Here is a 15939-nt window from a genome sequence, read left to right as displayed (position 1 = left end):
ATCAGGGGCTCTGCAATCGCAACATAATGCCCACAGACCATTCTATCAAAGTCTGCATTCCAAAAAGGCGCTCCTTCCCTTCCGAGCTCTGCCGTGCGCCCAAACAGTGGTTTACCCACACATATGGCACATCAGCGTACTCGGGATAAATTGGACAACAACTATTGCAGTCCAATTTCTCCTGTTACCCTTGTGAAAATAAAAACTTGGGGGCTACAATATCTTTTTTGTGAAAAAAAATATATATTTTTTATTTTCACGACTCTGCATTCTAAACTTCTGTGAAGCACTTGGGCATTCAAAGTTCTCACCACACATCTAGATAAGTTCCTTGGGGGGTCTAGTTTCCAAAATGGGGTCACTTGTGGAGGGTTTCTACTGGTTAGGTACATCAGGGGCTCTGCAAACGCAACATAATACCCGCAGACCATTCTATCAAAGTCTGCATTCCAAAACGGCGCTCCTTCCTTCCGAGCTCTGCCGTGCGCCCAAACAGTGGTTTACCGCCACATATGGGGTACCAGCATACTCAGGACAAATTGGACAACAACTTTTGGGGTCCAATTTCTCTTGTTACCCTTGTGAAAATAAAAACTTGGGGGCTAAAAAATCTTTTTTGTGGAAAAAAAAATATTTTCTATTTTCATGGCTCTGCATTATAAACTTCTGTGAAGCACTTGGGCATTCAAGGTTCTCACCACACATCTAGATAAGTTCCATGGGGCGTCTAGTTTCCAAAATGGGGTCACTTGTGGGGGATTTCTACTGTTTAGGCACATCAGGGGCTCTCCAAACGCGACATGGCGTCCGATCTCAATTCCAGCCAATTCTACATTGAAAAAGTAAAACGGCACTCTTTCTCTTCCAAGCTATGCGGTGCGCCCAAACAGTGGTTTACCCCCACATATTGGGTATCGACGTACTCAGGAGAAATTGCACAACAACTTTAGTGGTCTAATTTCTCCTGTTACTCTTGTGAAAATAAAAATTTGTGGGCAAAAAGATCATTTTTGTAGAAAAAATGCAATTTTTTTTTTCACGGCTCTACGTTATAAACTTCTGTGAAGCACATGGGGGTTCAAAGTGCTCGCCACACATCTAGATAAGTTCCTTAAGGGGTCTAGTTTCCAAAATGGTGTCACTTGTGGGGGGTTTCCACTGTTTAGGCACATAAGGGGCTCTCCAAACGCGACATGGCGTCCAATCTCAATTCCAGCCAATTCTACATTGAAAAAGTAAAACGGCACTCCTTCTCTTCCAATCTCTGCGGTGCGCCCAAACAGTGGTTTACCCCCACATATTGGGTATCAGCGTACTCAGGAGAAATTGCACAACAACTTTTGTGGTCTAATTTCTCCTGTTACCCTTGTGAAAATAAAAATTTGTGGGCAAAAAGATCATTTTTGTAGAAAAAATGCGATTTTTTGTTTCACGGCTCTACATTATAAACCTCTGTGAAGCACATGGGGGTTCAAAGTGCTCACCACACATCTAGATATGTTCCTTACGGGGTCTAGTTTCCAAAATGGGGTCACTTGTAGGGGGTTTCCACTGTTTAGGCACATCAGAGGCTCTCCACACGCGACATGGCGAACAATCTCAATTCCAGCCAATTCTACATTGAAAAAGTAAAACGGCGCTCCTTCACTTCCAAGCTCTGCGGTGCACCCAAACAGTGGTTTACCCCCACATATGTGGTACCAGCATACTCAGGACAAATTGGACAACAACTTTTGGGGTCCAATTTCTCTTGTTACCCTTGTGAAAATAAAAACTTGGGGGCTAAAAAATCTTTTTTGTGGAAAAAAAAATATTTTTTATTTTCACGGCTCTGCATTATAAACTTCTGTGAAGCACTTGGGCATTCAAGGTTCTCACCACACATCTAGATAAGTTCCATGGGGCGTCTAGTTTCCAAAATGGGGTCACTTGTGGGGGATTTCTACTGTTTAGGCACATCAGGGGCTCTCCAAACGCGACATGGCGTCCGATCTCAATTCCAGCCAATTCTACATTGAAAAAGTAAAACGGCACTCTTTCTCTTCCAAGCTCTGCGGTGCGCCCAAACAGTGGTTTACCCCCACATATTGGGTATCGACGTACTCAGGAGAAATTGCACAACAACTTTAGTGGTCTAATTTCTCCTGTTACCCTTGTGAAAATAAAAATTTGTGGGCAAAAAGATAATTTTTGTAGAAAAAATGCAATTTTTTTTTTTCACGGCTCTACGTTATAAACTTCTGTGAAGCACTTGGGGGTTCAAAGTGCTCACCACACATCTAGATAAGTTCCTTAAGGGGTCTAGTTTCCAAAATGGTGTCACTTGTGGGGAGTTTCCACTGTTTAGGCACATCAGGGGCTCTCTAAACGTGACATCGCGTCCGATCTCAATTCCAGCCAATTCTGCATTGAAAAAGTCAAACGGCGCTCCTTCACTTCTAAGTTCTGCGGTGCGCCCAAAAAGTGGTTTACCCCCACATATGGGGTATTGGCGTATTCAGGAGAAATTGCATAACAACATTTATGGTTACATTTCTGTTTTTACACTTGTGAAAATAAAAAAATTGGTTCTGAATTAAGATGTTTGCAAAAAAAAGTTAAATGTTCATTTTTTCCTTCCACATTGTTTCAGTTCCTGTGAAGCACGTAAAGGGTTAATAAACTTCTTGAATGTGGTTTTGAGAACCTTGAGGGGTGTAGTTTTTAGAATGGTGTCACACTTCATTATTTTCTATCATATAGACCCCTCAAAATGACTTCAAATGTGATGTGGTCCCTAAAAAAAAATGGTGTTGTAAAAATGAGAAATTGCTGGTCAACTTTTAACCCTTATAACTCCCTAACAAAAAAAAATTTTGTTTCCAAAATTGTGCTGATGTAAAGTAGACATGTGGGAAATGTTATTTATTAACTATTTTTCGTGACATATCTCTCTGATTTAAGGGCATAAAAATACAAAGTTTGAAAATTGCAAAATTTTAAAAATTTTCGCCATATTTCCGTTTTTTTCATAAATAATCGCAAGTAATATCGAAGAAATGTTACCACTAACATGAAGTACAATATGTCACGAAAAAAACAATCTCAGAATCAGCAGGATCCGTTGAAGCGTTCCAGAGTTATAACCTCATAAAGTGACAGTGGAATTGCAAAAATTGGCCTGGTCATTAAGTACCAAATTGGCTCTGTCACTAAGGGGTTAATTAAAACGTTTGTGATGCCAGTTGGGATGTTCGGCCTGGTATGGCCGGGCACAGATGAGGGTCCCTGGGAGTTAGATTGTCATGGACAGTGACAGATTATTATTATTATTTATTATAGCGCCATTTATTCCATGGCGCTTTACAGATTACTAACCCCTTCCCAACTAGGGTTGGCTCCCAGGGAAGTTGGAGCAGGAATGGTGCAGCAGAGAATAATCAGCATAGACAGGGTAATGATCATTTTGCACCTTTTACTGAAGTTAGGCAAACAGTTCCAGAAACTTCCATACAATTCACATACAGGGTTTTGGTCAGGCCTGCATGGTGAGAGTTCAGAGTTCTATGCTGTGACATAGTGTAGCCTTCCTGCTGCTTATACCTCTGGTAAATGATTCCTTGGATCCTCAGGGCTCTTGTAGCAAAGTGTCCCTGATTCTAAGCACTACTGAGCTTCTGGGCAATAATACACTACTGCACTACTGCTCGTTATATAAAAACCGAGCAGTCTTTCAGTTTATCACGAACCCTGGAAGTCTCTGTGCTCTAGGGACTGATACCTTGTCTCCTGCAGCTTGTCCTGGCAGAGAGAGCACCCTCCTCTACTCTGCACATGGCAACCTCTCAGAAGCACCTCCTCCCCACTGAGGGATCACGCACACTTCCTTGTTCACACAGAAGTGCACAATCTTACAGTAACGGATTGGGTAAAATGTGTGAATACAATTATAACAGCAGAGAACTTAGCCTTCACCATAGCTGGCAATACAGATAAACTATATTACATGTGCAGGCATTTTATGGCGCTACAGACACGGGCGCCACAGATGCACGAGGCCAGTTGTCCTGTAGTGATAAGACAATGTTTGTACTGAAACAGCAAAACACAGTCCAGTAAGAGCCACATCACTGTAATCAGGGTCTGTTCCATTACACAACTCCATCATAGTGCTCTCACACCAAAAACCTGCTGACAGATTCCCTACAACACTTTAATTTATTAAAGAATTCTTAGGCTATGTGCACACGTAGGAAATGTGGTGCAGAATTTTCTGCACTAAATCTGCATCTGCAGATTTGATGCAGTTTCTGTGCAGTTTCTATGCAGTTTCTGCGCAGTTTCTGTGCAGTTTCTATGCAGTTTCTGTGCAGTTTCTGTGCAGTTTCTGTGCAGATTCTGTGCAGTTTCTGTGCAGTTTCTGTGCAGTTTCTGTGCAGATTCTGTGCAGATTCTATGCAGTTTCTGTGCAGTACAATGTAAATCAATGTGAAAAGAAAAAAGCTGTGCACATGGTGCAGAAAAATCTGCTGCAGAAACGCTGCAGAACTGCACAAAAGAAGCGACGTGCACTTCTTTGAAATCTGCAGCGTTTCTGCGCAGATTTTTCTGCACCATGTGCACAGCTTTTTTCTTTTCACATTGATTTACATTGTACTGTAAATCACAGTGCAGTTCTGCAGCGTTTCTGCAGCAGAAAAATCTGCTGCAGTTCTGCACCAATTCTGCACTAAATCTGCATCGTGTGCACATACCCTTACTGTGCATAATTTTTTCCACACCTCACTAAACTTTTGCACAGAACTGTGTATATATATAGAGAAAGAGAGAGACCGAGAGAGGTCTTGGCTTTGGCATCTTCTAAAAAAAACATAATTTATGCTTCACTTACTGTGTAATTTGACCTGTTACACTTTGTCCAGTATTCAAGAATCCAAATGTCCAGTTACGCTTCTGGCAGAAGCGATTGAGTGTTTCAAAATACGTATTCTGGCAATATAAAATTCAGAATTAGAATCAGTTGTCAATGTTAATATGTGTCAGATTACCAATTTCAGATATTTCCTACATGAAGTGGATGTATTTTATCACTGGTTTCATTTCCTGATCAGATATACACTCTCGTAACCAACCAACCAGTAGGGTTGACAAAGGACCATGCAGGTCTGAAACATGTTGACTGGGATTTCTTTTCTGCCTTTTTAATTTTTGTGCTGGATCAATAAAGTATTTTTTGTAAGAAGATGTGAGTGCTGGTTATTGTTTGGACTGTTGCTATTACTGGAGTATTTTGGCGTGCATCTCGACAGGTGAGCCGATTGCTCTTTTTCACATTTTCTAATATAATGGTCACCTGCCAATAAGTAAAGGGGTCCAATTTACAAATGAACTAAGAAGTCTTCACTAGAAAATGCCGCTAAAGAGCTCTGATGCATATTCCACCTAAAATCACCTTTTTGCTGACATAACGAAAGGTGACAAACATAGGATTCAGCAACTAAAACCACCACGGATTCTTCAAATTATGGGAATGTGGTGCTCTATACGACACCGGAATTGGCGCCAGTCAGAGATATTGACATGTCGAAAATACAATGTATTAAAGGGAATCTGTCAGGCAATTCACGCTGCCCAAATTCCCGTCAGCATGAATCAGAGCCTCACTGCACAGCTGTAGAAGGTATATTATACTCAGAATCTCTCCAGCACTTCAGAGATAATATACCGTGAAAATTCGGCTGGAGATCATAGCCGCAGACCAGACAAGACCAGCTCTGCCCCGCATGTAAAATAGAGCTGGCTACGGACTAAAGTATGCTGGAGCATTTCAGGCTGTAATATACCTGGCTGCAGTTGTGCAGCCTGGCGGTAATTAATGCTGCCCATAGTTTGGGCAGCACAAATAGCCGGACAGGTTTCATCTAAGGTATATTTGCAAGTTCCACATTTACTGCGGATTTTGTTTAATAAAGTTCTGCCACTGTCCCATTAATTTAGAACAAACCCATTCAGGTAAATGAAACCAATTTTCAATTTAATAAGTTTCAGTAAGAAAATCTGCAAGGAACGAGGATCGTAATGCAATGCTGGGACTGGCCGTCAGCTCTCCCAATTCAAGACTGACATCTGCGTAGAATTACAGTATTGTGTTGCGATCCTTGTCCGAGTTATATGGGCATCTGACTCTTCCCTTACAGTCCTTTATTGTGGGAACTGGAGACTCCACCAAGGTCATCTTCTGCCGTGAGATATATTTAGATTAAATTTTCTTTCAAGGACAAATATGTATTTGTCGTTTAAAGGCTATACTACTGCACAGTATGAACAAAGTACTGGATCTCAAGCTTCGTTCCCACTGGCATCATTACTTTCCTTTTTAGCAGGTAATAATAATCTTTATTTATATAGCGCCAACATATTCCGCAGCGCTTTGCAGTTTAACAGCTTCAAACACAACAGTCATAAGTAACAATGTTAACAATACAATAATTAAAGCAACACAAGACGACCCTGCTCGTGAGAGCTAGTAAAGAGGAATATGTAAAAAGAAAAAAAGGGATATGAGATGGTTTACTGTATGTAAACCATGTCTCATATCCTGTCGGGTTTGTGAAGGAGATAGGGAAAGCCGGTAATTGAATTACCAGCTCTGCTATCTAGCGCTGAATTAAATATAATTCATCTAACAAAGGGTCTACGTTTGATGATCCATATTCTTTAGGCTTGGTGCTGACAGTTGTTCCCAAGTATTTAAACTTCTCTACAATTTGTAACGGAGATTGTTCCACTATTGGAGAATGGGCAGAGGATCTACTGGCATCAGGACAGATTTATTCCAGGTAATTGATAAACCTGACAACCTTCCGAAGTCTGATATGAATGACATTATTGGACGGATAGATGAAGTTGCGTTACCTATAAAAAGGAGCATATCATCTGCATAGAGACTCTCTCGCCCATCTATTTCTCCACATTTAAACACAGTAAAATATCTTGACTCACTTAGGCGACATGACAAGGCTGCAATAACTAGGGCAAAGAGAAAGGGTAACAACGGACATCCTTGTCTAGTGCCCCTCTGTAATTTAAAGGTCTTAGAGACTTGGCCATTCACTCAAACTTTAGCAACCAGGGAGTGGTATAACAGCCGGGTTAAAGCAATGTAGTAAGGACCAAAGGCCATCAAACTGCCCATAGGTAACTCCAGGCACCTGTAATTGTGACTGTCAGCCAGTCCTAAAGCCGGTGGTGCGATTACAGCTGCTGATGGTGATTGAACCAGCGCCAGTGCTGCCCCTGTGACTGAAACTGGAACGCTGATGGAGAGAATAAAGTTTGTTTTCTCCCCACAGCGTTGGGCTATGTGCATGTGTCAGCCAGCACTATTAACCTGCAGAATAACCCAATAGCTGCAGGTTAATAGCGATTTTTCTGTTTACAGGTTCCCTTTAAAGGGAACCTGTCACCTGAATTTGGCGGGACAGGTTTGCGGTCATATGGGCGGGGTTCTCGGGTGTTTGATTCACCCTTTCCTTACTCGCTGGCTGCATGCTGGCCGCAATATTGGGTTGAAGTTCATGCTGTGTCCTCCGAAGTACACACCTGCACAAGGAAATCTAGCCTTGTGCAGGCATGTACTTCAGAGGACACAGCACGAACTTCAACCTAATATTGCGGCCAGCATGCAGCCAGCGGGTAAGGAAAGGGTGAATCAAACACCCGAGAACCCCGTCCATATGACCGCAAACCTGTCCCGCCAAATTCAGGTGACAGGTTCCCTTTAAGGGAATGGTTATGGTGCCCCTTGGTGATCTTTTGATTCCTGCCCAGAATATTCACCTAGTATATTGCATGATAGTGAGAAACTGGGTTGCCAACTATTTGTAATCTGGGCTGTGGACATGGAAACATTAGGTGGGTATTTGGAGAGGGAATTTTAAGAACACCAGGCACCATAACAACTATGCAACTGCAATGTCTAGACACAAGAACTTTGTTATAAATTATTGTCATTTACAAACTGTTTGCTTTCATGTAGCTTAATGGAAATCTGTCAGTGGGTTTTTGCTATGTAATCTGAGAGCAGCATGATGTAGAGGCTAAGAGCCTAATTCCAGGGATTTGTCACTTAATAGGCTTTGTGTTGTTATTTCAATAAAATCAGTGTTTTATCAGCAAGAGATTATCACTATAGGACAAGGTGTCTCGTGCCTCCTAGTCAACTGTTCTGTGTACCCACGACCCCCTCCCCATGAGTTGCAGCTTTCCATCAATATAGTGAGTACACAGAAAGCTACCAATCAGTGGTGTGAGCTCAGCATTCTGAACACTGCTGCTAGATCTGCAGCAGAGAAAACAGTTATTGTATCAAAATAACTGCATGCAGACCAGTAAGGCTACGTTCACATTAGCGTTTCCCGACGCAGTGTCGGGAAACGCAGCGGCGACGCAAGCGTCATGCGCCCCTATATTTAACATGTGGACATGCGTTGTGCTGCGTTGTGCGACGCATGCGTTTTTTTGCCGCAAGCGTCGGGCAAAGAAAACGCAACAAGTTTCGGCAAAAAACGACGCATGCGTCGCAAAACGCAGCGTTTTTGCATGCGTTTTGGTGCATTTTTATTTGCGTTGTGCATTGCGTCGCCGACGCAGCGGCGCACAACGCAAATGTGAATGTAGCCTAAGTGACATATGACTGGACAAAAGGTCTCTGCCCCTACTTCACGCTGCTCTTCATGCTTACATACCAAACATCTGGTGACCGATTCCCTTTAATAATGTAATATGAATTAGTAAGACAACCCCATTAAAATCAGCACTGCAAGTAATTTACTATCCAGCCAAAAAAAATAAAATAATAATTACCTACAAGCTTCATAAAACAATACACGTTTATTAATATGCTGATCATGGGAGAACACAGCTCCGTAGATGATAATAATTTCTACTTGTTCATTCTCTTGGAAATACCTCAGAAGTTGTAGATGTTGAATCAGAGAATCCATTTTCAGAAAGGCTTTTGTTACCATTTATGTCACCACCGGCACTAAAAAAAATATTAATTGATATTATTAATCTTTACGAACACTGTTATTTTTTACTTTTGTTATTTGTGATGGATGGGTGGACTGACTCACACTGATATAATGCCTTGACTGGTAGGTCTGAAAATGTATGGGGCTGTTAAAAGCCCTGTCCCCTTTCAAGAATTTGGCCTAGAGCAGCAGAAACCATTTATAAGTGATAAAAATTATTGTGCAAATATGGCAACAGTTACCGTATAATTTCTGACTTTCTCCCACCAGAAGACTGTTGTCCTACACTAAGAAGATGGATGTTTTGCCCACATTTCCTCTTGAAGGTATGTGTATTAATGTGATGTGATATGCAACATGTTTAATAATGTGTTATTAGTGTTCTGTCTTCCTCCACGTAGGATGCTGTGTCCTGTGTGGATTCCAACATACGGCTAAACCTTCATCCACATCCCAGTAAACAGACTGTGTTGATGCTTAAGTCTTATTTGTTAGGGTGATGATAACCAAAACTATAACGTTGAACAACAATGGTGGACAGTATTCATAGTAGATGATCGAATAGTGAATGATGTTGATGTACAAAGTGGATGTTCAGTGAATAATCATAGTGGATGACTGATCATAGTGGATGACTGGTGAAAAACTGTAAAGAATAACAGCATTTCAGTATATGCACATACAGGGTGCAATCACATAAATAACTGGGACATAACAGCAAGAATTATACAGAGTGCATTACACAGTAATTCTAACAGCACTGCCCTATTCTATACAAGAATGCATCTATCTAAATGCAGAGTACACATTAACCTAACTGCAAGCTGCAAAGCACATCTGCCTAACTATATCTGACTATAGGAGCTGCATAAGGCTTAAATACTAACACAAACATAAGATGCATTAAACCTTTATAAACATACAGAGATCCGTTAGGACAGGGGTAAGAAAGTAAGCGAGACAGGAGCACGTGTGCCTCTCTGCAGATCTGAGGAAAAATGGCTACTGAAGCTTGTCTTCACAAGAAGAATGTGGGCGAAACTAACCCATAAGACATTGCTCTTAGGAGGGAAAGGTTGGTAAACAACATGAAAAGTAGGCAACTGATGACCTCCAGTGGCCACAACTTGAATAACATGATAATTAACTCTCTGCACATTAAGATGGGCAGAACAATTAGTGATAGGTTGTGTTCTGCCAAACTGTAGGGATAGCTAGGCTTAATGATTGGGACGAGCCCAGAGTTGGAGAGGCTCAAGTGAAGGAACCGAGGGAGTTTCCTGCCAGGGGTCAGATAGGGCCCAGCGTGCATCAGAAGCAGACCTATGGTCTGACAAAAGAGCAAAAGCCGCATGAAGTGAGTGACATTGAAGTGAGGGGACATCGAGGCAATGGCTAGAGAGATCCAGAGAAGAGACGAGGAAAAGTGATAGACAAAGTGAGTGATTTACCAGAGATGGGATCCAAGGCAGAAGACCTAGTGGTAAAATACTGAGATTGCAAGCTAAAGAGGTAACGGAATGCATCAAAGTAGGGAATACGGGAAGAAGAAAATGCCCCGGCGGTCGTTCGACAGCGTCGGCAAGCAGAGAAGCTAAGTAACTGCCATAGAGGCAAAGTAGCTCTCCTAAGGGAAAAAAAAGATGTGGAATCACGGGTTGAGAATTAGGACTCTTGATAACTGAACTGTAATGTCATTATTGGGGACGAGGGAAGCTCCTGAAGCACTGTGCTGAGTTGTGGTGAAGGCAGAGGAACAAACTGAGGCAGACTCATGTGAGTTTAGAAAGTAAAGAATGAAGGCGTATAAAACATGTTCCGTGGGTTAAGAGAAACGTCCATGAAGATTTGTACCCACTATCCTCTGTACATACTCCTCCCCGCGTTATGGTTCAATAAAAGACAGTTTATTTTTAAGAGGTGGTCCCTCTCATTGAACTCTATAATATTTGGTCCTGGCCAGCCGGCCACTAGCACCATGCGGCCTGCAAAGGCGTAGCGCTTCTGTAGATAAAGTTCACACACCCAGCCAGGACCTTCATATTCATGTAGCAAGCTGAGGCGTGAAAAATGAGTACCTCACCCATGGTTACCACCCCACGCCACGTTGCAATACAATGAACAATTTCCCCCAATTTTCCTGTGAATACCAAAATTCGGCACAAAATAAATTCAGAAAGGGAATCTAGCAGCAAGTTTTTGCTATTTAATCTGAGAGCAGCATAATATATGACATAGGGCTAGTGAACCCGATTCCAAGTTTTTTTGTCACTAATTAAACTGTAGTATCAATACAATAAGTGGTGATGAGGTTGGGGAGCTACATTTCATTGCTAGGATCATGAATTCACAGATGTACTACTCTATCTTGAAACAAAGATACTACCATCACTCCGTACCCTTTGTAGACATTCATAGGTGGTCATATAGAATAGTATGCGTAGAAGTTTTTATGTGGGGTGTATTCATTTTTGCATCATCCAATTTGATAATGTTGTTGGTGATTGCTATGGTATATTTCCTATCATATCTACATTAGACTCCAGAAAGTGTATATATTATTCAGGAAAAGCTGGATTTTTGTGTACTCACCGTAAAATCCTTTTCTCCGAGCCACTCATTGGGGGACACAGGACCGTGGGTGTATGCTACTGCCACTAGGAGGCTGACACTACGTATATACAAAAAGGGTTAGCTCCTCCTCTGCAGTATACACCACCCACTGGCTCCGGATAGAACCATTTCAGGGACCAAGCAGTAGGAGATTAACAAAAATTAACCGTAGGTACAACATGTCAAAACTATAACACTCATCGTAGGCAACAGGCCAAAAGGGAGAGTGCTGTGTCCCCCAATGAGTGGCTCGGAGAAAAGGATTTTACAGTGTGAACACAAAAATCCCTATTTCTCCTCCGCCATATTCTGGGACACAGGACCATGGGATGTCCCAAAGCAGTCACTGGGTGAGAAGTAACAATATAACAGAGTAAACTCCTGGCACCTGCTATCCAAATATGTGCTACTGCTGCCTGCAAGATACGTCTACCCAGGCTCACGTCTGCAGATGCCTGAGTATGGACATCACAATGCTTTGAGAAAGTGTGCAGGCTGGACCAGGTTGCCGCTTTGCAAACCTTCTCCGCAGATGCTTGATGCCGAATGGGCCACGAAGCGCCTACCTACCGAGTGGAGTGTGCCTTAATCCCCGCTGGAATCGGCTTGCCTCTGACGCTGTAAGCTTCTTGTATAGTCGACCGAATCCATCTGGCTATTGTCAACTTAGAAGCAGCCAATCCCTTTCGGAGTCCCGCTGGGAGCACGAACAGGGCATCCATCTGGCAAAAAGGTGCCATCCTATATACGTACTTCCTAAGAGCCTTCACAAGATCTAAGGAATGAAGAGCCTTTTCCACTCGGTGAACCGGAGCAGGTCAAAACGAGGGAAGCACGATATCCTTATTAAGGTGAAAAGAAGACATCACCTTAGGAAGGAAGAACAGAGACAGTCTGAAGACCACCTTGTCACGGTGAAAAACCAGAAAGGGAGCTTAAGAGGAAAGAGCAGCTAACTCCGAGACTCTTCTGATTGAAGTAATCGCTACAAGGAAGGCAACCTTCCATGAAAGGATAGAGATGTACTGCAAAGGTTCGAAGGGAGACTCTTGTAGGACACCCAGGACCAAATTATGGTTCCAGACATCTAGAGGCGCTCTATAGGGAGGTACCATGTGGGAAACTCCCTGGAAGAATGTTTTCACCTGGGGTTTGGAAGTGATGTTTCGCTGGAACAGGACGGACAAGGCCGAGACCTGCCCTTTGAGGGAAATCGGTGCTAGACCCAAGTCCAGAACGGACTGAAGAAATTCCAAAATGGTGGGAATGTTGAAACTAAGCGGAGGACGACCTCTGCTTCTGCACCAGTCGAAGAAGCTTTTCCAGATCCAATGATAGATACGCACCGACACCGCCTTCCGAGCATTGATCATGGTGGAAACAACTTTGCGGGAAAAACCCGCTTGAGTCAGAACCCAGGATTCAATGGCCAAGCCATCAAACACAGGGACCCTGAGTTCTGGTGGTAAATCAGACCCTGAGAAAGCAGATCCGGCCGATCTGGGAGTCGCCAAGGGACCAACTGAACTAGTTCTGAGTACCACGCTCGGCGTGGCCAGTCCGGGACAATGAGAATCACCGGTACCCCCTCCACCTTGATCTTCCTGATAACCTTCGGAATCAAGGGTAAGGGGGCAAACAGATATGGAAGAAGGAAACGACTCCAGGGAAGGACCAGCGCATCCACCCCGATGGCTCTCGGGTCCCGGGATCGGGCCACAAACTTGGGTACCTTGACATTGAACCAAAAGCCATCAGGTCTATGTCTGGAGTCCCCCAGCGAAGGCAGATCTGCTGGAAAATTTCCTGATGGAGAGACCACGCTCCTAAGGCCAGGCTCTGACTGCTGAGGAAATCCATACATCTCCCCAGCCGAAGAGACTGGCATCGGTCGTGACAACCAGCCAGTGGACCGGGAGAAAGGACTTCTCTTGAAGGAAAGAGGACCAAGAGAGGCTTGAAGCTGGCATGGGAGGCTAGAAGCTGGCATAGCCTGATCGGCTCTGCTACATAGGAGCGATGCTCAGATCGCTCCTATGTAGTAGAATTGCTGCATTGCTATGAGCGCCGACTACAGGGAGGCGCTCACAGAAATCCGGCATCAACAACCATAGAGGTCTTTAATAGACCTCTGGTTGTCATGCCGATGCATCGCTGACCCCCGACTACATGACGGGGTCGGAAGTGTTAGGCTGGGTTCCCATTGCGTTATGGGACCGCGTTTAACGGACAGCGTTGCACGGCGAAATTAACGCCGTGCAACGCGTCCGTTAACGCGCCCATTGAAGGCAATGGGAACGCGCTTCACTAGCGCGTGCCATCATCGGCACGCGCTAGCGACGCGCCGGTGATTCCTGGCGCGCCGCGGACGCTGCTTGCAGCGTCCGAGGCGTGCCCGCGGTCCGTTCCCAAGAGCGGGGACGTTACCGCGACCCCGACCGCAGCCCCATAGAAAACATTGCGTTAGCGCAATCCGCTAGCGCTAAACGGATTGCACTAACGCAATGTGACCCTAGCCTTAGCTAAATGCCGCTGTCAGCATTTCACAGCAGCATTTAACTAATTAATAGCGGCGGGCGGATGACGATTCCACCCGCCGCTATTGCGGGTACATGTCAGCTGTTCAAAACAGCTGACATCTCCCGGCTTTGATGCGGGCTCACCGCTGGAGCCCACATCAAAGCGGGGATTCTGACCTCAGAAAGGGGTTAATGGAAGATCAATCCGGTAGGGATAGCAGAGTCTTGGATGATAAATGCAATACGGGAGGATCCACTGGAGGAGATTTCGTCCATTGTTTACGGAGGTCAGGGAGAAAGGATATCTGGTCTCCAACTCTGACCTGCAAAGCGTTTTTCTGTGTGCTCCCTATGTCGCTGGACTATGTCCTGGAACTCAGGGTGATTGGCAAACACCCTATAAGGACATTTAGTCCTTTTAAAAAACACTGCAGTATCAATGTGTGACGAAATAGGTTTTTCGTCGACCTGCAGTGACTGGTTGACAGCCTCAATGAGATTATCCACAGTAGCCTGATAACCTGGGGACTGTAGGTCAAGGGGCCCATCCGACTCAGATTCAGAGTCGCGTTCGCTGTCCACTGTTGGAGAGGGAGAGCGAGAAACAGAACTAAAGGACGCCGAAGCGCCAGAGGGCCTGGGGGACGAGCTATGTACCCGCTTCCTCGATGCCTCTCTGTGCTTAAGCGAAGACGGCCCCTGCAGGCCGATGGTTTCCCTGATGTAGGGGAATTCTCTGAGACCGACATATTAGCGGTCATGGTCCTGGAAGGACTCGATGACCTTAGTCAAAGAAGCCATAGATTGCAAAAGTGACAAGGCCCTCTCAGGGGGACTGGTCACCATTGGTTCGGTAATGGTGGGAGGCTCCTGAGCACAATTGGGATCGCAAGCCTGACAGAGTGGAGCAGTATGCCCCCCCCAGGGCAGGTTGTCTGGCTGTGGCCTGGCTTAGAAGAGGGTACATGGAAGTGACACTCCGTGTTCCTGTCTGTTGCTGGTGCGGGGAGATCGGCACCCTGAAGGGAACAGTCACCCCTACAATAGCTCAGGCCCGGCATCCCCCATCGCAGGAGAGGATACTGGGAGGTGACACTCGCCGTGCTCGCCTGTTGTTGTTTGGGGGAGATCGGCCCCTTGAAAGGGTCCGACGCCCCAGTCTTCCTCTTGCGCAAAAAAGTAAAAAAAAAATATATAAAAGGTATGGTCTGAATAGCAGACCCCAATGTGCCTCCTATGGACACTAAGCATGAACTGGTTCTATCTGGAGCCAGTGGGTGGTGTATACTACAGAGGAGGAACTAACCCTTTTTGTATTTACATAGTGTCAGCCTCCTAGTGGCAGCAGCATACACCCACAGCCCTGTGTCCCCATGGTCCTGTGTCCCCCAATGTGGCAAAGGAGAAAGGTGAATAGCACTAGCAGAGCATAGTTTGATTATGAGTTTGGTACCTTCATATTTTGGCCAGGATTATTATGGAATGATAAGCAGGATGGGTAGTGTAGCTTGTCTTTCTCTTCATGGTGTGGTTTTCTCTGTAGCCCTAGTCACTCCAGGTGTTGGCTTGATTCATTACTGGGTTTACAAAGTAGTTTTAGGAAAACTATCTGAAGAAGTAGATGTGACTTTTGAACAGACTCTGTTACTAAGATCACCTAGTCTCCAGTTTGTGTTATAGGTTTGAGATAATACATTGTTTTCGTTTCTTTTATAGATGGTTGGTAGTAGGCAACCTATATTGTCAGGGAAGCTAATCTCTAGATAGTACTCAGCCGAGCAGGCTTTCATTTG

At 44.3% G+C, this 15939-nt stretch overlaps 1 protein-coding gene across 1 annotated transcript in view; it reads right to left on the bottom strand.

The window, feature by feature from the left end:
- The window catches only part of LOC138681518 (interferon-induced, double-stranded RNA-activated protein kinase-like), a 129568-nt gene that overhangs the window by 77992 nt on the left and 35637 nt on the right, over positions 1-15939 (bottom strand). The window contains exons 7-8 of the mRNA XM_069769092.1: positions 8950-9025; positions 4871-4968 (exon numbers count right to left, since the gene is read on the bottom strand). Of these exons, the coding sequence (XP_069625193.1) occupies positions 4871-4968; positions 8950-9025 (174 nt within the window). The remainder of the gene's footprint in view (positions 1-4870; positions 4969-8949; positions 9026-15939) is intronic.

The sequence above is a fragment of the Ranitomeya imitator genome, chromosome 5 (assembly GCF_032444005.1).
Source record: "Ranitomeya imitator isolate aRanImi1 chromosome 5, aRanImi1.pri, whole genome shotgun sequence".
In the NCBI taxonomy this organism is placed as follows: Eukaryota; Metazoa; Chordata; class Amphibia; order Anura; family Dendrobatidae; genus Ranitomeya; species Ranitomeya imitator.
This window is presented reverse-complemented; position numbering and strand designations above follow the sequence as displayed.